Source organism: Symphalangus syndactylus, chromosome 24 (genome assembly GCF_028878055.3).
Source record: "Symphalangus syndactylus isolate Jambi chromosome 24, NHGRI_mSymSyn1-v2.1_pri, whole genome shotgun sequence".
NCBI lineage: Eukaryota > Metazoa > Chordata > Mammalia > Primates > Hylobatidae > Symphalangus > Symphalangus syndactylus.
The window spans coordinates 33,996,587-34,022,419 of record NC_072446.2 but is presented as its reverse complement, the minus strand read 5'-3'; the positions used below and the strand labels follow the sequence as shown (position 1 = coordinate 34,022,419).

General features: G+C 39.1%; 1 protein-coding gene across 8 annotated transcripts in view; it reads left to right on the top strand.

Annotated features, from left to right (window-relative positions):
- Positions 1-25,833, top strand: part of RALGAPB (Ral GTPase activating protein non-catalytic subunit beta) — a 102,935-nt gene that overhangs the window by 57,969 nt on the left and 19,133 nt on the right. For 4 of the 8 annotated variants that reach the window (XM_063634242.1, XM_063634241.1, XM_063634243.1 and 1 more), the window contains 9 exons: positions 790-854; positions 2,340-2,469; positions 4,696-4,817; positions 9,359-9,541; positions 10,621-10,772; positions 15,991-16,178; positions 18,438-18,544; positions 20,370-20,522; positions 23,155-23,364. In XM_063634242.1, the coding sequence (XP_063490312.1) occupies positions 790-854; positions 2,340-2,469; positions 4,696-4,817; positions 9,359-9,541; positions 10,621-10,772; positions 15,991-16,178; positions 18,438-18,544; positions 20,370-20,522; positions 23,155-23,364 (1,310 nt within the window). Of the gene's footprint in view, positions 1-789; positions 855-2,339; positions 2,470-4,683; positions 4,818-9,358; positions 9,542-10,620; positions 10,773-15,990; positions 16,179-18,437; positions 18,545-20,369; positions 20,523-23,154; positions 23,365-25,833 lie in introns of all 8 variants that reach the window. The other 4 variants (XM_063634240.1, XM_055266618.2, XM_055266621.2 and 1 more) reach the window with 1 other exon arrangement.

Sequence of the window (25,833 nt, the reverse complement as noted above, 5' to 3'; positions counted from 1 at the left end):
CGTAAGTTTTTTGATAAATTTTAGCTTTTTATTTTTTATTTATTTTTAGAGACAGGGTCTTGCTTTGTTGCCCACTCTGGTCTCAAGCTCCTAGGACTTCAAGCAATCCTGCTGACTCGGCCTCCTAGGATTACAGGCATGAGCTAGTATGCCTGGCCAATTTTAACTTTTTATACTTTTTTAAATATTTCTTTTCTTTCTCTCTCTCTTTTTTTTTTTTTTTTTTTTTTTTTTGAGATGAAGTCTTGCTCTGTTGTCCAGGCTGGAGTGCAATGGTGCAATCTCAGCTCACTGCAACCTCCGCCTCCCAGGTTCAAGCAATTCTCCTGCCTCAGCCTCCCGAGTAGCTGGGATTACAGGTGCATGCCACCATGCCCGGCTAATTTTTGTATTTTTGGTAGAGATGGGGTTTCACCATGTTGACCAGGCTAGTCTCAAACTCTTGACCTCCCACCCCGCCTCAGCCACCCAAAGTGCTGGGATTATAGGCATGAGCCACTGTGCCTGGCCATTTTTTTTTTTTTTTAATATTTCTAGGCTATGCAGTTTGGGAGTTTTTTCAAATTGTCACAGATCTCCAAAAAACTTTCTAACATGTTTATTGAAAAAAACCTGCATATGTACAGTTCAAGCTCGTGTTGTTTAAGAGCCAACTGTAATTTCATGGGTATTTCAGGAATGCTCAACCAAAATTATATTCTTATCTCTACTATTAATCATATAAAATGTCTTAGCCATTTTAGTGTTCTTGTGTATTTTATATAAAATACTGTTTTATTGTTGTTGTAGGGGCAATGTTAAATATTGTTCAAGATTCAGCACTTTTGGAAGCTATTGGTTGCCAGATGGAGATGGTAAGAAGCATACATGCAATCTGTCAGAGAATATCACTTTTGAATTTTATGTAAATTATATTCCAGAATGTCCATCTTTGTGAATTTTAAAGGCCTTTGGTTTGTAAATCCTGCTCATTGGCTCAGAAGTTTTCTTTTTAAAAATAATGTATATTTTGAGGTTTGCTTTTCAGTGCCTCATCAGCTGTACATCAGGTTCCCGAGATATTCTGTATGAGAGAAACTACAGCTAAATCCAGTCTTTATTCCTGAACAGTATCTGCTTAAAACTGTTACTTGTTTTGCTGTGGTGGCAAACTTGGTTGAATAACCTAGGAAAAGCCCTAACCAGCAAGCAACTAGTTTAACTTTTTCTTACCCATCAATTCTTTCTAACCCCTCTAGACCTAAGTTTGCAAGTCTCTCAAAGCACCAATGCTTCTAAATCAAAAATGCTTCTCAGAGACTTCCAGTGCTCTCTGCTTTGTCTTCAAGATATATCATCCCTATACTTGGAGTAGAGGCAAGAGAATGGGGGAGTTAATAGCGTATACTGGAGTAAGTTGGGTAGATGCAGTAAGCTGAGTAGATGTAGGATGGGTGATCAAATTATTATCAAGGAAATTACATTCGTGTCTCAGTAGATGGTGAATAATTACTGATCTGAATATAATGAACTGTGTTTATATGGGGGAAAAATGAGGGAAGTCTAACAGATAGGTTTATTAGCCCCTATACATACGGAAGTTAAAACTAACCCTAGTATTTTATTGTTTGTGTTTTCTGATATAACTGTATTTGAAAGTTGCTGTTTGTTTATTCATACTTTTTTTTTTTTTTTTTTTTGAGACGGAGTCTCACTCTGTCTCCCAGGCTGGAGTGCAGTGGCGTGATCTCTGCTCACTGCAAACTCCGCCTCCCAGGTTCCCGCCATTCTCCTGCCTCAGCCTCCCGAGTAGCTGGGACTACAGGCGCCCGCCACCGTGCCCGGCTAATTTTTTTGTGCTTCTTAATAGAGACGGGGTTTCACTGTGTTAGCCAGGATGGTCTGGATCTCCTGACCTCGTGATCCGCCTGCCTCGGCCTCCCAAAGTGCCAGGATTACGGGTGTGACCCAGCGCGCCTGGCCTTATTCATACCTTTTAAGCTTATATTTCTGTTCTGAGGTTTTGCTTGGGAGGCACTAGGGTATTTTTTTTGAGGACCTGGAATCTAGTGAAATCTAGTAAAGATGAAAAAGCTGGGCCAGCCCTTTGTAAATAGTGGCAAAGAAGACCCCAGTATGGGCACTTGTAGTAGTCAAATCCTTCATACCCTCCAGTAGATGTGTGTGTGTAAAAATACCACAGAGGTTTTAATCCCTTGTCAATTTCTGTTACTATCAGTTTGTACTATTCAGTTGGCACATTCTGCTTTATCAACATGGTTTTTAATGATTGACCTTTATTTATACTTGTAAACTGTGATGTAATCCTCAAACACTTGATTTCATTTTCATTTGACTAGGGTGGTGGAGAAAATAACCTGAAGAGTCATAGTCGCACCAATAGTGGTATTAGTTCAGCAAGTGGTGGAAGCACGGAGCCCACGACTCCAGATAGTGAGAGACCTGCTCAAGCTCTCTTAAGAGATTATGGTTAGTCATGTTTCTTTTGAAATTCAAAGTTTAATAGAATGACTTTAATGCTTACATTTATAAAACAAAAACATTAAAAATTTTAATGTTCATGTTTTTTGTGTACTTAAGTATAATAGAGAGGATGTCAGTCTTAAGAAGCTAAGAAAAAGAAAACAAATCTTTTTAATTTAGCTGTATAGCTTTTGGGTAGTATATTAGATTTGTGGTAGTATATTAGGTTTTATAATTGATAGTAATGGGTGATCAGGAAACATTTCTGAATTCTCTACTATGTGTGGTGGTAGAGAACCAAATAAGATGTGGGCTCTGCCTCAGAGCTCACGGTGTAGTGGCAGAGATGTCCAATAAGCCAGTTATTGCAGTGTGGCAAGGAGGGTGATGGGGGATGGATTAGATAGCAGCCCAGAGGAGAGCATGTCTTCATGTTAAAACCTATGTACCCCCTACTATAGCTCACTAGATTCTTTAGCCCTGAAATATTTTTATTTTCTGCCCTGCCACCTAAAACATTTGCCAGCCAAGCGTCCTATACAAGGTTGTCCCCTACCTTGGGCAGTTGTTTTATGGATTCTGTGAGTTTGTGGGTACCTTTATGTTTTTCTACACAAGTACTAACAGTGTATTGAATCTGTGAGCACTTATCCAGCTAGATTGGAGTGATATCTAGATTCTTAGATGTGAGTTTAATCTTTTAATCATCTGGACAGTTCATGAGCCATGTTCATGAGGTTCACGAGGCATGTCATGAGCCATGTTCATGAGTTCATGAATTCATGAGGCATGTTTCTATGGTTTAAGTTTGCAGCAAGTATCCTTGAACATGTCAGATACATAAAGCCATTATGTGGATATTTGACACATTTAAATATTATATTTGTGAAGAAGTTATTTAAAGTATCTTATTCATGTGTATGTAGATTTAGGTATTCTATAGGTTGAAAATTATTTTTCATGCTTTCTGAAACACGTTTAAGCTAAATAAATTTTTCAGTACTGGCCGGGCGCAGTGGCTCACGCCTGTAATCCCAGCACTTTGGGAGGCCAAGGTGGGCATATCACCTGAGGTCAGGAGTTCGAGACCAGCCTGGCCAATGTGGTGAAACTACATCTCCACTAAAAATACAAAAATTAGCTGGGGGTGGGGGTGGGTGCCTGTAATCCCAGTTACTCTGGAGGCCAAGGCAGGAGACTCCCTTGAACCCGGGAGGCAGAGGTTGCAGTGAGCCGAGATTGCGCCACTGTACTCCAGCCTGGGCAACAGAGCGAGACTCCATCTCAAAAAAAAAAAAAAAAAAAAACAGAAAACAAAAACAAAGAAAAAAGAAATTTTTCATTACTGCATGTGTTCTAATATAAATGTTTTAAGTGATTATTGTTCGTTTCAGCATTTTGAGCTGGTGTTAGTGAGCTCTGCTTGTAATGTTGTAAAATATTTTTTACTAAGAAATCCTGATTTGTGTGTCGCATGAGTGTCTCTCTTTAATGATCATTCCTTTTTCTGTTGTCACTGCCCTCTTTCTGATAGGATCGACAGGTATAATGTCCCTAAAGCTTCCTTTATAAATTCAGTTTAATTTGTCCTTATTTAATTTTTCCTAATTTCCTATTAGCTAACTAGTGATTGCTTTTAAATATAGATTGGAGCCCAAATAAAAATACAGTGGCTTGGTTACTTAATTTTTTTAGAAGTATTAAAGTAATCCTGGAGAATTAAAGTGTGTTTGAAAAGGCATTGCATGTGAGTTTTGATGGCTTAAACCCTGTAAGTAATTTCAACAGATGCTTGCTTTAGAGTAATTCCTAGCATCTGAGGAGGCCGTAAAATTAGAACTTTCCCCTATAAAGTTTCAAGGAAATAATTGATAACCTTTTCATCACTCTTTTTGAAAATGTAGCTCTCTACGAGTTGATAATTTAGAAACTTTAAATTACATTGTTATAAAAATGACACTGAAACTGCCAAATCCCACGGTTGTGTGAAAGTGCGTGAACCAGGAACTAGAAGCTGCTCTGGTCTAGCACATGTGCCTGTGCATCGTGTAGTCGGGCTTGGCATTCAACCCAGTGGGGTGGGGAGCATAGCACTGTGTGGGTGCCCGTCATTCTCACTGTGGCTGCTGTGGTCTGTGCCTAGTGGATGCTGTGCTTCTCGTTACTAATGCTTAGTTGTTTTCCCTCCCTGTGGGATGTGGCATTGGGGTTATATCCTAGCTCTTAATACAGATTCAGCTGCTGGGCTCCTGATTCGCAGCATTCATCTCGTCACCCAAAGACTCAACTCCCAGTGGCGCCAAGACATGAGCATATCACTGGCAGCTCTAGAGCTCCTCTCTGGCCTTGCAAAGGTGAGGAAGACAGTCCTTTTATTTTAACCCAACAGCCTTGGGCCTTGGCTGTTTTTTCTGTATCTCTTGACCCCTTGTGTGGGTATTTTAGTGTTGATCATACTCAAACATAGTTTATATCCAAAGTGTGCAAAATTGAGCCTCCAAGTGATATTCTATGAAATGAACTTTACTTTTTAAAAATAGGTTCAAAGAGTATGAATGAGATTTTTACCATTAAATTATAGGAAACATTTCAATACTTGCCATTTATTTCTTTGCATATAATAATAGAATGCATATTGATTTTGTAAAAAATGATTATCCTAATGTGTGCCATTTGGGATTACCTGTGGCTCTGCCATCCTCCATTATCAGAGATAAGTGAAAATTGGCTACACCTTTTTTTTTTTTGAGATGGAGTCTTGCTCTGTCGCCCAGGCTGTAGTGCAGTGGTGCAAACTCATCACACTGCAGCCTCTGCTTCCAAGCGATTCCCCTGCCTCAGCCTCCGACTAGCTGGGATTACAGGCATACGCCATCACAGCCAGCTAATTTTTGTATTTTTAGTAGAGATGGGGTTTCACCATGTTGGCCAGGCTGATCTCGAACTTCTGACCTCAGGTGATCCACCCGCCTTGGCCTCCCAAAGTGCTAGGATTCCAGATGTGAGCTACTGTACCCGGCCTTGGCTACACTTTTTAGATTTCTTTCCCAGCTGTTGCTTCAGTTTTGTGGAACCTTAGAACTTGGTGGTCATTTGTGCTTCTCTGAGTGTATTGTTTCTTTTGAGATGAAATTTGTGTAATATAAAATTAGCCATTTAAAAGCAAACAATTCAGTGACTATTGGTACATTCACAATGTTGAGCAACTTCTACTTCTAGTTCCAAAATGTTTTTATCATCCCTAAAGGAAACCCCATCCCCATGAAGCAATTTTGCTTCAGTCTCCCTACCCTCTCTTCTGACAACCACCATTTCATCTCAATGGATCTACCTATACTGGACATTTCATATAAATGGAATCATACAATGTGTGACCTTTTGTGTCTGGTTTCTTTCACTAAATGTAATGTTTTTGAGTTTCATTTATGTTGTAGAATGTGTCAGAACTGTATTCCCTTTTATGATTGGATAATATTTCATTGTGTGTATATACCCCAGTTTACCCATTTATCATTCGATGGACATTTGGGTTGTTTTAATCTCTAGGCTGTTGTCAGTAGTGCTGCTGTGAACATGTATGTACATGTATTTGTTTGAATACCAGTTTTCAGTTCTTTTGGGTGTACACCTAGGAGCAGAATTACTGGGTCATATGGTAACCCTGTGTTTCACTTTTTGAGGAACTGCCAAACTGTTTTTCACAGTGACTGAATCATTTTACATTCCCAGTGTATGAGAGTTTCACTTTCTTTGCATTTTCTCTAACATCTAGGTGTTTTCTTGTCACTAAGATGAACAGGATTATCTTACATATAATATATAATTGAGGAAATACGTAAAATATTTTGTGAACAAGAAGCTGATAACCAGGTGCTACTGTCTGGGATGATATGGTTCAAATCCTTATTTTTCAGTTATGAGGCTGTGACTTACCTAAGCCGTAAGAAACAAAATAAGCAATAAAACCTAAGGTGTTCTTACCACCACTTAGAGCTTACCTCAGAGATCCTCCAGGATAGACATCATAACTTTGCGAGAAGCAGTTACTGGTACAGAAAATAAAAAACAGCCATTTGTGAGACGTACAGGACCACATTGTCTTTGAGAGCAAGGTACTGTTTCCTGTGACCTTTAGTACACTCAGTAGTAAGGAATAATTAGTCCTAGACGGAGCACTGCTCTGGACCTGCCTAACAATTCATAAAGGGCTAACACTACCTGATTTCATGATTTACTGTAAGGCTACAGTAATCACAACAGCCTGGTATTGGCATAGGATGGACAAATTGATCAGTGGAAGAAAATAATGTATCCATACATAAGTGGTCATCTGATTTTTGACAAAGGTGCAAAGGTAATTCAAAGGAGAAAGGATGGTCTTTTCAACCAGAGGTACTATAAAACAATTGGATAGTCATACACAAAAAACAAAAAAATTTTGATTAATACCTTGCACTATGAACAAAAATTAACTCAAACTGGCTGGGCACGGTGGCTCATGCCTATAATCCCAGCACTTTGGGAGGCTGAGGCAGGAAGAGACCAGTCTGGGCAACATAGTGAGACTTCGTCTCTATTACGTAAAAAATATATATAAAACCTAAACAATAAAACTTCTAGAAGAAAACAAGAGAAAGTCTTTGTGACCTTGGGATAGATTTCTTATTTGTTACGCTAGAAGAACAAACTGATATGTTGGACTTCAAAATTTAAAACTGCTGTTCTTTAGTAAACACTGTTAAAAGAATGAGATGACAAATCACAGGCTGGGAGGAAATGTTTACAAAGCATATATTCGATGAAAAATTTGTATTCAGATTACATAGAGAACTCTCAGAACTCAATAATAGCCTTTCCTTTTGGTGGTGCACAGCAGCAATATGGTGGTGAAAATTTCTAAGAAGAGGAAGTTTGATAGCATCTTCAGAAATAAACTGAGCGAGTTCTTCACTCAGAATCTTGCAGAAGGTGACTACTCTGGAGCTGAGGTCCAAGTTATACCAACCAGAATAGAAATCACTACTTTAGCCTCCAGGATGCAGAATGTTCTTGGTGAAAAGAGCCACCGGATCTGTGAATTGGCCAAGATAGTTAAGAAGAGGTTTGGCTTGAGGGCAGGGAAAGCTTTATGCTGAAAAGGTGGCCTAAAATAATTCTCTGTGCCATTGCCCAGAGTCTGTGCTGTAAACTACTATTAGGGTTTGCTGTGAGGAGAGACTTCTGTAGTGTGCTGTGGTTCATTATGGAGAGTGGGGCAAGAGCTATGAGGTCATGGTGTCAGGGAAACTATAAGGACAGAGAACTGAATTCATGAACTTTGTGTATGATCTGATGATCCACAGCAGAGACCTTGTTAACTACTGCATTGATACTGCCATCCACCATGTGCTGCTAAGACAGGGTGTGCTGGGCATCAGAGTGAAGTTCATGCGTCCTGGGCCCAAGTGGTAAGATTGGCCTTAAGAATCACCTACCTGACCACATGAGCACTGTGGACCCTAAAGATGAGATACTATTCACCATGCCCATCTCAGGACAGATGATTAGGAAGCCATGCTCTACCCAGCCCCAACTGCGTAATAGGGTCTCCTTGGCAGCTGGATCTGGAGTCTGGATGTTGCCTTGTAAAGACCTTTAATAAAATCTTTTAAGGCGACAAAACGCAACAACAAAAGCCCTTAATAATACAACAAACAACCCAATTAAAAATTGGGCAAAAGATTTGAATAGATGTTTTATCAGAGATGATATACAGACGACAAATAAGCACATGAAAAAATACTTAATATCATTAATTATTAGGGAAATTCAATTAAAACCATGATGAGATACCACTGCAAATCTATTAGAATGGCTGAAATATAAAAGACTGGTCATACCAAATGTTGGTGAGGATGTGGAGGAACTATTGATGAGAATGTTAAATGGAACCACCATTTTGGAAAACAGCTTGGCTGTTCCTTAAAAAGGTAAGCATACACCTACATATGACCCAATAATTCCACTCCTAGGAGATAAGAGAACATATATTGATATAAATACCTTGTACATGAATGTTTGTAGCAGCTGTATTTATAATATCCAGAAGCTGGAAACAACCCAATGTCCATTAATAAGTAACTAGGTAAATTGTGGTATATCCATGCAATGGACTACTATTCAGCAATAGAAATGAATGAACAATTGATACACCCAAAAGTGTAGCTAAGTCTGAAAATAACTATGCTGAGTGAAAGAAACCAGACCAAAAAAAAGTACATATTGTATGATTTTTATATGATTTTATTTATTTAAACTCCAGAAAATGCAAGCTAATCTATTGTGATGGCAGATCAGCAGTTGCTTAGGGAGAGGGGCAAAGAGGAGTGGGAGGAAGGATTACAAAGGTGCATGAAGAGATTTGGAGGTGATAGATACATCCACTGTCGATTGTGGTGATAGTTCACAGGTGCATACTTATGTCAGAATTGACCAGCTGTATACTTGAAAAATTGGGCAATTTACTGTATGACAATTATGCCTCTGAGCAGCTGCACAGAACTTTCTGCAGAGCCTACAGCATCACTGTGAGGTTGGGTTAGGGGTTTAAAAATGTGCCCATGTTCTTTCAGTCTCTGGCAATGATGAACAGGTATACCCAATGGGTTTGGGTTTTAGGGCATGAAAGACTATGCTAAAATGAAATACTGTTTGAGCACTTGAAAAATGCCACTATTTTTTGTGGAGTATTACAATACATCTGAATAATCTGTTCCTGTATATAAATAATATAAAAAAGCAAGGCTTCCTGTAGTGTATCACATTGTCAAACAGGTCAAGCTTCAGTGCAAATGCCTTGAAATTGGTACAGTAATTCCTGGCTGATTGTTTTTGTTCTCCAAATGAATATGCTCAGGTAAAAGTGATGGTTGACTCAGGAGACCGGAAGCGAGCCATCAGTTCTGTGTGCACCTACATTGTGTATCAGTGTAGTCGGCCAGCTCCTTTACACTCCAGGGATCTGCACTCCATGATAGTGGCAGCTTTTCAGTGTCTCTGTGTCTGGCTGACAGAGCACCCTGATATGCTTGACGAAAAGGTGAGTTTATTTTATTTTAAACCATTAAGTAAAAACAAAAATGTATGCTAGCAAAATGCCTTTTGAAAGAGAATATCTAAATTTAAATACCGTATTGCACACTTTAAACTGAAAATACTTGTTAGATTACAGTGGAACACTTGTCCTTTTGGATACAACTTGAAAACTGTCATTTTGCTTATATTTGGTTGCAAATTAACTCAGAGAAATTATTTAGAAAGATGAGACCTTGACTAATTTATCTGAACTATCAAGACTGTTCTTTCTTGAAAGGATGGTAGCCTGGAGATAGGTAGTAGGCACTTCGGTCACCCTTCACCAAACAAAGAAGGGCAGATGATTGCCAGGCTGCAAACCTAGAGCACAGCTCATCTGTAAAGGTTGCTTCTATCGAAAATGTTACTCCATACGCATTTCTTCATTCTCAAATGGACGCAGATAAGTAGTCCATGTTCCCTACCATTGTTCCATGTAATGTCTTCCTTATAGGGAAGCAAGTGTTATAAGGAATTCACAGCGCAAATAAAAGGAGAGATCATTCAATATTTATAGAAACCTTTATGTAGTTTAAGGAATAATATTGTTGATTAAATTTTAGTCATTTTCATTATGGCTTCTGAAGTTCTAATACCAGAAATTACCTAAAAATGTCAATGACAAGATTTCCTTTGGATATTATAATATGTCTTAAACCATCCCCCTTCTTTGATAGCTAAGTCCAGAGATGGTGCCTGTCTCTCTGTGGTTACACTATCCCAGGCTTAACTGAATTACTATTTAATCTCTTTGATTTGTGCTTTTGTGATTTACAGTCTTTGGTAATTTTACAAGAAAGTTGAATTGAATTTATTTATCTAACACTCTAAACACCAAAATTTAGTTCTTTAAAGAGAAATTAGGGGGTGGGGGTGTAAAGTTTATTATATTACTATGAAGTTAATATATACCCATTAAAGAAATTAACAAGAAACTGGAGCCCTTCCACCAAAACGCAACCACTGTTAGCGTTTGGATGGATTTCCTTGTCTTCTCATGAGAAAGGTGTGTTCCAAAAATTGATCCGCGTTTCCTGCTTTTAGGACTGTCTTAAGGAAGTACTGGAGATTGTGGAACTGGGTATCTCAGGAAGTAAGTCCAGGAACAGCGAGCAAGAGGTCAAGTACAAAGGAGATAAGGAGCCAAACCCTGCATCTATGAGGGTAAAGGATGCTGCTGAAGCCACCCTAACATGGTATGGAAGTGACCACGCAGGGATTGTGCTTAGGAATTAGATGGGGTTAGCAGTGATCCATGTTGTTTCATTTCCTTCCTGATTGTTCAGCATTGCGTGATGCAGCCCCTTTAGAATACTTTTTCTTCAGAAATAAAATGGAAAGAAAATCTATATATTTTTTTACCTGTTTGACCAAAAGAAACTAGGAACTTGGGGTTGAGAGTTTGAGTCCTTTTTCTATACCGTTTGATGTTAATTCAAGTAATACTGTGTTAGAGCTAGACTTACTGTACCCCCTCACTTTGATAGCTAAGTCCAGAGATGGTGTCTGTCTCTCTGTGGTTACACTGTTAGATCTGCTTTCCAGCTCAGTGGTCTGTATTCTCTGCTATACCATTTATATTACATAGTATAGGTTCATTCAACCAAGATTTATAAACTCTCTTAAGAGCTGAGAATAGGATCATAAAGATAAGTCTGATTTAGTCACCACTATGTCTACCATCTTGTCTGGTAGGGAAGATAAAATGTGAACACAAATAGCTATAATATTAGGTGGAAAATAAGTGCTCCAAGAGAAGAGGTATAAATAAAATGCTGGGGAGTTGGAAGGAGAAAATGAATACTTTCAGATAAGGGGAAGTCAGAGTAACATTCTTAGGGAAAATGACACTGGACCTGACTCTGAGAGGATGGGTCAAGTTTGAGCTGCAAGCCAGAGTACAGGGTGGGTAAAAAGGCACCAAGACTGCTGTTTTGAGCATTTTGGTGTAGTAAAGGGGTAAAGACAGGGAGTTTGGTACCTTGAAAAAGAGTAGCAGAGAAAGTTGAGAGTTTTTGTTTGGCTTGTAAGTGAGCATAGTGGAAAGAGGGAAGGAAGGCAGCTTAGCCACATTTGTGGACTGAATGGAACAGTAAGTGGAAATTAGGTGGAACCATGGTACACATGGAAAGATGGGGCTTATTAAAGGATATGTGCGGATGAAGGCTCAGAAAATGTAAAAGCAGAAAGGAGGAGTGGCAAGTTAGTGTGGGCTGGGGCATCTTGGTCTTAGTAAAGTAGCAGGCAAAACTGCTTGAAAATTTGTGTGTAAGTCAGCCCTTACCAAGATCCCAGCATCTTCTGCAAGTTCAGTGGCCTGTTGCTTACTTGGGACATGCACAATGAAGTTGGATTTGTTTCTATTCCTGTGGGTTTAAGTCATTCAGTGAATTTTTAGAAGAATGCTTTCTGTCATTTAGTCCTGCTCACTATGCAAATGCTGGACTTTCGGTGACTTGATGGAGGTTTGGCTAATAGCTAGAAAATTAAAAAACAAAATGTGAATACAGCTGCTGAAGCATGCGCTTATGCTGATGATGAGTACTAGAAGTAATATAAGTTCGGAAAGAAGACCATGTGTGGGTCAGGATACCCTTAAAAGTGTCGTAGGGATGGGCGCGGTGGCTCACGCCTGTAATCCCTGCACTTTGGGAGGCCGAGGCCGGCGGATCACAAGGTCAAGAGATCAAGACCTCCTGGCCAGCATGGTGAAACCCCGCCTCTACTAAAAATAAAAAAATTAGCTGAGCGTGATGGTGCGCACCTGTAGTCCCAGCTACTCAGGAGGCTGAGGCAGGAGAATCGCTTGAACCCAGGACACGGAGGTTGCAGTGAGCCGAGATCACACCATCCTGGCGACAGAGTGAGATTCCATCTCAGAAAAAAAAAAAGTGTCATAGAACTAAAACTTGATGCATGTCTTGAAGAGTAAGAAGGATATGGAGAGAAAGGAGGGGACATTTCTCACTAGAAACTCTTCATTATACAAAAATAAGCTTGCTCCATCCTAGCCTGGATGGGGTGTTCTGTGAGTGCATGACTGGCAATGAGGATTGGATATGTGCTCAGGGTGAGTAGAGTCTTGGGATGCTTCTTCTCAACCTCACCAGTAAGCTAGATGGCTCATATGTTTCGCTTCAGCTGTCTTGTCTCTGCTAGCAACTTGACAAACGGTATCTCCAGTTTTCAGTCTTAACTGTCATCATGAAATGTGTCTCTAACCAGATTTCTCTGTTCTCTCACAATTGCTGCTTTATGTTAGTATCATTGCTGTTTGCCAGTTATGCAAACACAGAACTTTGGCTGTTTCTCCCATTTATCTTTCTGTCATTCCCCGTGTACATGAGCCAGTGACTGAGTTAAATAGACTTTATTTTTGTAAAGTATTTCCTCCATCCCCTCCAACCTGGATAGCCTCCTAGTCCAGGCCCTCCTCACTTCTTGCCCAATTGCCCTATTTTCGATCTCTTAGCCCTTCTTGTTCATTTTGTATTCTATTGCAAAACTCATCATCCCTAAGCACAGTTTTGATCCTCCTGCTTGAATGATTGAAAACCTTGAGTAGATCTGTTTCCTTCCTTGTTGTCTAAACTCCTCAATCTGGTTTTCAAGGGCACCATCTGATCTTTTCCACCAACTGCTTTGCATCTTGTCTCTTCTGCCATTGTCAGGCCTGATAGAGCACTGTGGCTATGAACTGGCCATGCTTATACCTGCTTATGCTCTTCCCCTGGGTTTCAGGACCTCTTTTTTCTTCCTTTGGCTATATCCTCCACTGTTCAGTGCTTATAGCAAATCTAGCTACCTCCATGGGGCCTTTGGTTATTCTGCTTCTGAAGATGACTCTTTTCTGAGCTTCTGTGCTCATTCTGTCTGACCCTGCTGTGCAGCATGGAATTTTTATACTGTCATGATTGTACCTGGTTACATGTGATCCATGCTAGTGTTGTTTCCCCAATCTGGGGAGCACATTTGCCTCTTTGCCAACATAGTGCTGAACACGTAGTAGAAAATTATGGAGTGCAGATTAGCTGGTTAGGTTTTTTTTCCTCTCTGTGTACACTAATACAAATTCAGGATTAGGGCTCTTGGAAGTCATTTCAACAGTCCCATTGCCTGTCACCTTTAAGACATGTGTACCAAGTTATTTAGCCTCTAATTTGGGGATTTTCTAACCCCCAAGGTTGCCCATTTCATTTTAATTGTTAAAAACTTGATACTTTACATCGAGCTAAAATCTCTCCCACTTCTATGTGTTGGTTCTAATTCATACATTTGATCATTAAATCCTTTTTGTCCAGGCAGTAGCAGTATCCAAAAGCAGTCTTCATGTTCTCTCTGGTTCATTTCTGCTATTACCTTCAGTTGTTTTTTTTTTTTTTTTTTTAAGTATTACAAAGATTCAAGTACCTTTATCATCCTGGTTATTCTCAACTGGCATAGGTTTGACTATGTGCCTCTTACAGGTGGTTTACAGAGTATAATACTCTATTATTTTGTATTTTTTTCTTGAGACAGAGTCTCGCCCTGTCATCCAGGCTGGAGTGCAATGGCATGATCTTGGCTCACTGCAACTGCCGCCTCCCAGAGTCAAGCAATTCTCCTGCCTCAGCTTCCTGAGTACCTGCGACTACAGGCGCATGCCACCACACCCCACTGATTTTTGTATTTTTAGTAGAGACGGAGTTTTGCCACGTTGGTCAAGCTGGTCTTGAACTCCTGACCTCAGGTGGTCCATCCGCCTCGGCCTCCCAAAGTGCTGGGATTACAGGTGTGAGCCACTGTACGCAGCTGTATTTTTTTAAAGAAATAGAGCTGAGGTTTCCTTGTGTTGCCCAGGCTGGTCGCAAATTCCTGAGCTCAAGCAGACCTCTGGCCTCGGCCTCCCAAAGTGCTGGGATTACAGGTGTGAGCCTTCTGCACCCAGCCGAGTACAATATTCTAGATATGATTTGATGATCTTTAAACTCTATGTAATATTACATTTTCATTAAAATGTACTCAGACTGCATTGCATTTTTGAGAACTTGGTGATTTGCATTAAGTCAACTAAAATCCTTGAGTTTCTTTTCACACGTTTACCTTTCATCTGTTTTTCTCATCCTGTACTTGTTTGGGAGTGTTTGAAAGTAATGCACAGAACTTTACATTTAAACCTGAAATTTCTTCATCTAAGATTTACCTCATTATTTTTAGTCTTTAAGATTCTTTTGGATCTCAACTCTTTCTATGGCATATTATCTCTGCAGCTCAGCTTTTGGTCAACTGGACATTTAATGAGCATATCCTGTGTATTCTAAATACCTTGATAAAAATATTGAACAGATAGGCTCACAAAGCACATCATCAGAGCACTTCCTTCAGGTCCACAGGGACTTTTAAATCTATCTGCAAGTTCATGATATTATATGAAATGTTATTTCATATAATATGAAATGGGAATAATAATGCTATATGGGAATAATAGTGGTACCTATGAGAATAGGATTGTTAGGATATTATGTGAATTGTGATATTATGATACTATATCACATAATATTATAACAATCCTATCAGATAGGTACCATTATTATTCCCATTTTATAATGAAGGAACTGTAGCGAAAGTATCTTAAGTTAAAACAAAGATTTTATCTTGTGGTTCTAATATCATCTGGCCCTTCATATGCATCTCAATTGGAAGATCAGTATTCCACGACACCACATTTGTCATCTCAACTCTCAGCTTGAATGGCCTCTCCTCTTTCACTCTAAGGTTTGAACCCAAAGATCTCTAACAATGGAAGTCAACATTGCTCAACAGATTATTTTTCTTCTGTTTCCTCTCCTCTTAAAAGGAAGACTGTCTCAGAACTTCAGGGACCAGGAGAACTTGGCATTAAGTTCAGGCCTCTAATGGTTTGCAGAAAATAGGAGAAAACACCAGGAGATGAATAATGAGAAAATACGGCTTTTAAACACCAGGAGATCAATAATGAGAAAATATGGCTTTGGTTTTCTAAAATGGGATAGAGACGGTTGTCACAAAGCATATGGAATATGAGCTTGCTGTGTTCCATGCAAGATTCTAAGATACCAGATAGGTTGCTGGTAAGGGAGTAGGTCACTGAGATCAAATTATACCAGCCTAACTGCATTTTCTCTTCTGGATATTGACCAGACTGGAAAGGCAGATTAAATGTCTCTGAAATAAAGACATACAAGTATGCATCTGGGGTAGTGGGCTTTTTAATCTTGGAGGGGAGAGTCTGGACAGCATGCCATGGCATTCACCACAAGGAGTAAATCTGACCTGTCAAGAAGCATGGCTGTGGTCAATTAAAATTCAGAAGAGTAGAAGGGGACACATTGATGCACAAGGTAAACTGAAGATTTTGCTTTGGGAATTAACTGTTATCTTTTCCATTCTCCATAGCATTATGCAGTTGCTTGGCGCATTTCCGTCACCTAGTGGTCCTGCCTCTCCTTGTAGTCTTGTGAATGAGACCACTTTGATTAAATACTCCAGGCTGCCAACCATAAACAAGCATAGTTTCCGGTACTTTGTCTTGGATAACAGTGTCATCCTGGCAATGCTGGAACAACCTCTTGGAAATGAGCAGAGTAAGTTTATAAGTACTTTGAGCCTTCTCTACTGCTTAATCAGTGTTACCAGTACCATGAAGCTGTTTCCAGGATCAGGGAAGGACAGCCTACAGATTCTAAGTAGGTCAGAAAGACTTCTAGCTGTGGGACAATAGCACCTGAAAAATAGGGGGCCAAAAAATAGAATATACATATTAATTAGAGTGTTTTAAAGGCTCTTGATGTGCATCCGAACTAGCTCTGTAGTTTTATAAAAAGTGGTGTTTTCGTGGGTTCCATTGTGTTGTTTATCTTTGTCACTTTTTCTTTCCCCTTGAACTTTGGATCCTGCCCCTCTGCTCCCCTCCCTCTCACTCCTCATGTTTTGTATCAATTGTTGGTGCTACCTACACAGGCTAGAAATTTGAGGAGTTATCTTTACCTGCCCCTTCCTGTTACTCACTTATATAATTAGTTTCTAAGTTTCCATCTTCCCAGGGACCCTTGAATCTTTCCTTTCCTCTATATTTTCCCAATACATCCAAGTGCAGGTCCTTATTATTTCTCACCTAGATTATTACAGTTGTTTCCTACCTACTCTGATTCCCCCAACCCCCAAACCCCTTGCCAGTTCTAACATGTGTTTTCCCTACTTCCATCCTACTTGCTGCCACCATAGTATTCATCCTCAACTACAAATGACCATGCCAATGCCCTACTGAAAATCCTTCAGTGATTTTCCATTAACACAACATGCACTGTTTTCCTCCTTTCTCTCCCCCTCAGTTATAAGCCATCTCACAATATGTGATTATCACTGCGACCCAAACTATCCACAAGTACATTTTTTTTTCTGATGGTAATTGGCATCAGCCAGTATGTAAAAGAAACGTGTTCTCAGACCCTTATTGCTGGGAAGGGGAAGGAAAGTGAAGGTTACAGAATCTGTGGGTATAAAGTGACCCATGGAATCACCTGGTATACAATTCCCTTAGTTATGAGTGAAAAAACTCAGGCTCACAGAGGGTATATGACTTGCCCAGGGTTACTTGGGACTAGAGCCCAGATTTTCTAAACCCTATATTGTCCCTTTCTATTATTGTTGTCACACAGTGATAGGATTTGCTCAGTGATTCAAGATTTGCCTTCTTGCCTTTGTAAAGGCGAAGAGTTCTGTGCCAGTTTTGTTGATTATATGAGTAGGAGCTCATAAATCCATAAAGTGAAAGTGAGACATTTCCATGTAGTTTGAGATGAAAAGAATACCATCATAAACTTCTATTGTGTTGTGGTAAGATGTGGTGACATTAATATGAAATGGAATGGTGCCTTTTATTATTGTCTAACTTCAGAACTGCTACTCCCAAGTCTTTTCTACAGGCATCTCATCCTTCTCTACCCTAGACCTGGAGCTTGCTTGGCTTTTTTTCCTAGCCTGTGCCTGTTCATGATTCCTCCAGCCTCCTACTCCAAGCCATCTGCTGAGGAGTCTGCAAAATCCCAGTGTCCCCTTCAGGCTTCCTGGCCTTTTTCCAGCTTTTTTAAGATTCTCCTACTTTCATTTCAAATAATTTCATTGCATAGGAAGCTTACCAAAAATATAAGCAATTGGAATTGTACAGATTTACAAGGACATTTTAATAGTTTATTGTAATAAGAAGAAATTATAGAGAAGTTTGAAGTCATTTGACTTCCATATCTGAGACGGAAGAATAAAAAAAAAGGATCTGGGTCACTCAGGAAGTCCCTCCTGAGTTTTTTTTTTTTTACCACCCCCATCATGTCCCTGAACTTCTGCTGAGATGGAACAGTGCCTGCCTGTGGTGGTCAGTGGTACACAAAGACATGGGCAGATATAACACTAACACTGCAAACACCCAGTCTGTCTTTCTACACTTAAGTTGTTTCCAACATTGGGAGGTTAAGAGTATTTGCTAGGACAGTGTTTCCCACAGATGTGTACATGTACCATTGGAGGTATGTGAGATGATCTTAGTTGATATATTAGTGAACATTATTTTATGTATTTTTAAGCATGTGCTTTAAAATTGTATAATTAGCATGCCAAAATTCATGATTTTCCATTTAGAGATGCACAAGAGTGGTTGATACAAAGTAATAGTACTTACAGTACACGGGTACGGGTACGGCAGAAACCACAGAGGTGGTACACAAAAGATCAAAGCTTAGGAAACACTGTTGGGCCTTTGATTATGAGAAGCTCTGCAGTTGATAACAAGTTTATTTTAAATGGTTGTTGTCTGAAATTAAAACTTTTATGTACATATTTTATTCTAGATGATTTTTTCCCCTCTGTCACTGTGCTGGTCCGGGGGATGTCTGGAAGACTTGCTTGGGCACAACAGCTTTGTCTTTTACCCAGAGGAGCAAAAGCAAATCAGAAGGTATTCATCAGAAGTTACAGGGAAGTGTGTGTGTGTGTTTTGTAATTTAAAGGTTAGGTAACATTCCAACAGAAGACACAGATCAAATGAATATTTTTGATCTCTAGCCAGATTTTCAGTCAGTGGGTTCGTATCAGAATCATCTAGGAACCTAGAATTCCAGATGTACTCAATTACTCTTTAAAGACATCTTCAAGGCAGGTGTCTTTTCAAAAAGCTTTCCAGGTGATTCTGACATCTACTTAGGAGTAATTGCTGTTGTGGACAATGACCCCAGTTTTTTCCATGTAATTTTACATGTAATAAAAGTCAGATATATACCATACGTGAAAAAAAATTTGGTGGGACTTTTGATGTGCCCATCAACAGGACTTAGTTTGAAATTGTTTTATATGATTTGTTCTTATGTAATAATGGGTAATATATTGTATAAATTTTATTTTTTTTTTAAGAGTCAGGGTCTTGTTCTGTTGCCCAGACTGGAGTGCAGTGGTGTAATCATAGCTCACTGCAGCCTCGAACTCCTGGGCTCCAGTGATCCTCTTGCCTCATCCTCCTGAGTAGCTGAGACTATAGGCACATACATGGCACCCAGTTCATTTTTAAAATTTTTTGTAGAGATAAGGTCTTGCTTTGTTGCCCAGGCTGATCCCAAACTCCTGTCTTCAAGTGATCTTCCCACCTCAGCTTCCCAAAGTGTTAGGATTACAGATGTGAGCTGTCACGCCCAGCCTAATTTAAAAAAAAAAAAAAAATACATATATACACACACACACACACACACACACACACACATATGCTGTGTATAATTTAATGAACTCTTTTGGGGTGCAGTTTATTTTATTACATTTGTAATTATGTGAATAATACTTGAGAAGTTGGAAAATTCAGATAACGAAGAAATTTTAAATCACCTTTACTCACTATCCAGAGGAATATAACCACTGCTAATATTTTATTGGATTTCTTTCCCTTTTTTTTCTTTTCATACATAATAACACTTGAATAGAATTTGAGTCATTTTGTATACTGCTCTTTTCACTTATAACATTGTAAGCTTTTACTTCTGCTATTAAAAATTTAAAATATGACTTAATATTTCACCAGCATTTGAGAGACACCACAAAATTGGAGCATGTGCCTAAAATCATTTAATATCTTAGATGTCTCTGTTAGATGTAATGTGTTTATCACCCAGTCCTCTATTTTTGGGGGAGGGTACAGATCACATTCTGTCAGCAACTCTGTAAGCCAGTAAGTTAGCATTGAAGCCTGAAGAGGAAGGGGACCAGGAAAGGAGCTAAAATTTGTTTAGGGTTCACCATGTACCCATATACATATTAAAGCATGGATTTGGAGCTATGAAGACCTAGATTTGGTGCCCATACTCTCAATTAAGCCGTATTAAGGTTCTTGTTAAAATCACTTTCTAGAGATGCCCAGTGAAGCCAAATTTGTCTTTAATTATATGGAATGATGTGAGAGGCCCTGGGGAAGAAAGTTTGAGTCTTAAAGCTCCAAAATGCTTTACCCATTGGATTACCACTGAATGTGGGAGATTCAGGCCTGCAGCAGTAGAGGTCCACAGCCCATTTGTCAGTCATGAGATCTGTAAGAAGTCAATGAATATTTTTAGGAAAATAGAGTACACAGGGGCACGGGCTGCTTCCCTTTATTGTTATCTGTAGCATTTGCAGGTTCTGAGTGAGTTTTTGTGACATGTAATCCTAGGGAAACACAGGCCCTAAGAGACCAGGGAAATACATGTCATTACAGATGGATATTGGACCCTGTGTAATAAACATAATGTTACTTGTTTTAACAGCTTTTTGTGCCTGAACCTCGCCCAGTTCCTAAAAATGACGTTGGATTTAAATATTCTGTGAAACATCGGCCATTTCCTGAAGAGGTGGACAAGATTCCTTTTGTGAAAGCAGATCTCAGCATTCCAGATTTGCATGAAATAGTCACTGAAGAAGTAAGTACATTATTTTTAGCTGTTGTCAAGGGGATGAATAGAAACATTCTTACGACTTCCATGGTCAAGACAATGCTTTTAGTGTTGTTGGAGATGATTTGTAAGATGACATGGGCCTCCATCATCCAGGAGGTTACCATGTTTAAGACAAACAGATTGTGGCTGATCGAAAGGAACTGCATATCTCTTAGAGGTGTCGCTGGGCTGCCTGGCTGTTCGTGGTAGGTTTCAGTAGTGTAGTGACATGATCAGACTCTGGTAGTAGAGTTATTTGGAGAAGGAAGACCAGTTCAGTGACTATTATGAGAATCTAAGTCTTTATAAGAAAGGAAGGACTATTTCACTGATACGGAATTTTAATATATAAAATGTATTGTGGAGGTAGATCCAAGCAGTCGTGAATTGATGAGGGAAGGAAAAGAGCCAAAGAATTTTAGATTTTGAGCTTGAGTGACAAAGAGATATCAGTACCATTTACAGAAATACAAACATTAGGAAGAGGATAGGTTTGGGAAGATGGGAAAAATTTATTTGGCTTTAGATTAATTTAGAGAGTTAATTAAGATAACTGTCTCTTAGGTCAAGGGAGAAGAATTTTAAGAAGTCAGGGACAGAAGTATGTCAGGACATGAGAGAACAGGAAGGGCTACACTCTCCAATGCTGGAGAGAGCAGGGAGAAGAAGGAATAGAAAAAGTCCCCTGGATTTTGGCATGAAATTTAGGTGACCTTTGAGAACAGGTGTGTACAGTAGGAGGGACAGTTCAAAGGGCTGGGGAGTGAATGCATTGAGGGAGAGGCAGTGAATAGAAACTACACTGTTAACAGTAAAGGCAAGGATACAGAATGGGTAATATTATAGCTTGAGGAAATGGCCTCATTAAGGAAAGAAAAGGCTAGTTTTTTTTTGTTTTTTTTTTTCTTTTTTGAGATGGAGTTTCGCTCTTGTTGCCCACACTGGAGTACAGTTGCACATTCTCAGCTCACTGCAATCTCCGCCTCCCAGGTTCAAGCAATTCTCCTACCTCAGCCTCCCGAGTAGCTGTGATTACAGGTGCACGCCACCACGCCCGGCCAATTTTTGTATTTTTAGTAGAGACAGGATTTCACCATGTTGGCCAAGCTGGTCTCGAACTCCTGACCTCAGGTGATCCAACCGCCTTTACCTCCCAAAGTGCTGGGAATTACAGGCGTGAGCCATCGCACCTGGCCAGAAAAGGCTAGTTTTTAAATATTTTTTTACATTCAAGGATGTGAGGATTATGAACATGCTTATAGATTGAAAGGAAGAAACTAATAGAGAGGGGTCTGGCTAACACTGTAAGATGGGCAGTGGGACTTACAAGTAATAGAGGCAGTAGGGTCAAGAGTCTAGTCTAGAAAAGAGATACTTCTAAGACAGAAGGAGGGAGTAGGTGAAGGTTCAGAGACATTTAGAGAGGAAAGGAGGGAAATTGAAGAAGTTTATGAAAATTTTAATCCTGGTTCTTGGCAGTGTAATAGGGGATCCAAGACAGTTCTTAAGAATTGCCAGGCAATGCAGCTGAGGTTAAGTAGCATTATCTATAGTGAAGTTATTTAACTCACTCTGCTGACTTTCTTCAAAAGTCCTTGGGATCTGGAAGCATAAGTAAAGAATTTGGTGTGGAGATTGACAGGTGTGGAAATTTGGAAGGAGGTTCAACACAGCTATGTAATGTGCTTAAGGAGAGGGTATTTAGCTGTTAGATGTGGGGGCTTCAGTTTAGTTGGGAAGCAGATAAAGCCAGAAGGATGCTAATGGAGTGGGAAAGCAGGGGGAGGGGTTGAGTGCCCCACAGCAATAGTAGAGCATGAGCTCAGGGAGTGAAGGGATAGGAGTTGCACAAGGTGCCTTATGATTGGAGAGGGAATTTCAGACTTAACAGCCCTGGAAAGCAGGGCACATATCAGGTTCAAGTTTGTTTTCATGGATGGCCAAACTTGTAAAGGTTGAGGAGCTTGTAGAATTCTGAGCCAGGTTGTTAGAAGGATCGTCACTCACCGGGGGATGGAACTTTAAACAAGGACTGATCAGAAGGAAAGGTGAGAGAAGTCTCTAAGAGTACAGTCATGTCATCCATACAGATGAGGAATTCAAAACACAGGGAGCACGTCAGGGTGAAGATGGACAATGATCTGCAAGCGAGGGGTGACAGCAACAACTCTGCCCCCTTTCTTGCCTATTTGAAGGGAACCAGAGACTGAATGTTTTCATTTACAGCAAGAACATGAAGGAGCAATTGTTGAAGGTATAGGGAAGTTTTTTTGGCGTTTGTTTTAACCTTGAACCATGTTTGCTTAATGGCATACTCTACATTGAACTGAATCAAAATGTTGATCACTGAAAATTATCTTCATTTTCTTTGTTGTTTGTAGCTTTATTTTCATTTTAAAATTAAGATTGACTTAGCTAGGTGCAGTGGGGCTCATGCCTGTAATCCCAGCACTTTGGGAGCCTAAGGTAGGAGGATCACTTGAGCCCAGAAGTTCAAGACCAGCTTGGTCAACATAGAGAGACCCCAGTCTCAAAAAAAAAAAAAACAAAAAAACTTAAGATTGGCCTTACTAGTTTGATAATAGTTTCAAAAAATGAAATATTTGGTTTATTACAGTTAGAAGAGAGACATGAAAAATTAAGGAGTGGCATGGCCCAGCAGATTGCTTATGAAATACACCTTGAGCAACAGAGTGAGGAGGAATTGCAGAAGAGAAGTTTTCCTGACCCAGTTACGGATTGCAAGCCCCCGCCTCCTGCCCAGGAATTCCAAACAGCCCGCCTTTTTCTCTCACACTTTGGATTTTTGTCCTTGGAAGCACTGAAGGTAATTTTCATGAACTTTTATGAATAAATATATTCACAAGTTAACATTCAGCTGACAATAGCTAAAATATTTTTATGAGGATAGAAGCAAATTAAAAAAAAAAACTGGTTAAAATTTTACCCTGCGTACAAATAAATGAAATTCTGTGCTGTTCTAGGTTATAGTTTGTGCGCCAGGACAGGTCTCCCCATGAATGCATTCAGAGTTCTGTCTGAGGGGACTGGTTTGATGATACATCTAACTCTGAATTTTCCTAGATAACACAGTACTCATATTACACAGATAAATGAAATCTATAGATAATTAGAAAAAGAATGTTAAAAATCTTCCCCTGGTAAGCATTATTACTAAAAATATAAGCTACAATTAACTTTGCTCTTTCATGCCACTTTTAGAAAAGAACTGTAGTATTTGTAAGTCAAGCACTTCTTATGTTGTCTAGTTTGTAAGATCAAACTGTCTGGCTTTATGTCCTGGAATCACTGCTTGCCAGCTATGTGGTCTTTTGTGAGTTTCTCATCTTGTCTTAGTTCCTCATCATCTATAAAGTGAGGATGATAAAAGTATCCATCTCATTGATCATGTGAAGATTAAATGTGTTAACTCGTAGAAGATACTTGGTATAGTACTTAGCACAAAGTAAGCCAGCCTATAAGATAAATATTGCCATTATTCTTAATTCCATTAGCCGTAAAACAGTTTTACAGCCAGGTGTGGTGCCTTATGCCTATAATCCCAGCACTTTGGAAGCCCAAGGCAGGAGGATCACATGAGGCCAGGAGTTCAAGACCAGCCTGGGCAACATAGTGAGACCCCCCTCTCTACGAAAAATTGTTTTTAAAAATTAGCTGGGTGTGGTGGCACACCTGTAATACTAGCTTCTCAGGAGTCTGAGGCAAGAGGATTGCTTGAGCCTGAGAGTTCGAGGTTACAGTGAGTTATGGTCACTCCACTACACTCCAGCCTGGTTGACAGAGTGAGACCCTGTCTCTTGGAAAAAAAAAATGTACAAGACAAATGATGCTATTCCTGTTTTATAGATGTGGACGTAGAGGCTCAAACATGTGAAATAACTTGTCTGGAGGTGGACTTGGAATTTATTCTAAGTCCTGTTTGTTTTGAAAAGTACTACTGAAGATTGCCAAGCAAGAAGTTGCTTATTGCATAAATTGTCCCCTGCCCTTACTCCGTAGGAACTACCTGGTTATAGGCCATTTAGCTTTGTAGGAGAGTAATGGGGACATTGCTGTTTGATTTTGTATTTCAGCATGTAGAGGGAAAATTTTTTTTTGTATTTTTGTATTTTTTTGTAGAAAATTGAGTTTGATGCAGCATATGAACATAAAAACTTAAAATGCAGAATAAAAGAGCAGAGAGAGGAAAATTATAAGAAATATAGTGGTAAATAGGGAAGGCAAGGAAAAAAGACACAACTTACAAATCATTAGTCATATTCCTAGTGGAGAAAATTGAACAGAGTAGAAGCAGTAAATAAAAATATACTAGAAGAAAATTAATGCTTCCTATGGACTTCAGGGACACAAGAAAGGCCCTAATAGCCTTGTTTCTGAGATTATAGTTTTCCACTTCTCTTTCTGTTCTAGTTGAAACTTAAGCTTTTGAGAAAATAATTATCATGCTTTCTCATCTGTATGAGAACATAGGAAAAATAAAGTTACCTGGTTTATGAACCTTAGAATATTTCTAATAACTTAAACCAGACAGCTCATACATACAAAACTACAAACCAGTTTTACTTATGAATGTATGTACAAAAGTATTAAAGGGAAGCTAAGCAGACTTAGTTCTGAATTAATAGCATGTTAAGTGAATTGTTTTCCATGATCAAATAAGGTTTATCCCAGGAACTTAGCAATTAATTACCGGCAAATATTAATAAAGCTATTAAGAAAATAATTTGGTCCCATTAGCAGTTCAGTCAATGAAGCAGTAAGTCAGTATTTATTAGAATCATATTCTGATTTTTAAAAAAATAACAAACTAAGCCAGCACTACTAGTGTAGGTTCTTACTTTAAAAGATTTCTCTAAATGGCAACCCAGGAGCAAACTAGAGGAAGGTCTTTTGTTAAAATCAGAGGTAAAAGTTATCTACCTTGACTACTATTTAACAAAGAGAATTTTTTGGTCAATGACATTTTTTAAACTTTCTAGTTTTAAATAATTATAGATTAGCAGGAAATTGCAAAATAAAGACATGAGGACCTTCCTGTGATGATAAATTCTTATATAACTACAGTACAGTACAAAAATGAGGAAAGTCAATGAAATGTTAAACTAAGAGGTAAAAATCATTGGAAATGAGAAGACAGTTTGTAGGTAATATGACTTCTAGTTTGACAACCATAAGAAAATCAATAAAATCTTTAAAATAAATGAGAGTTAAGGTTGCCATACAAAAAAGTATAAAAATTAATGATCATGTCTATGATATTCAGTTAAAAATACAA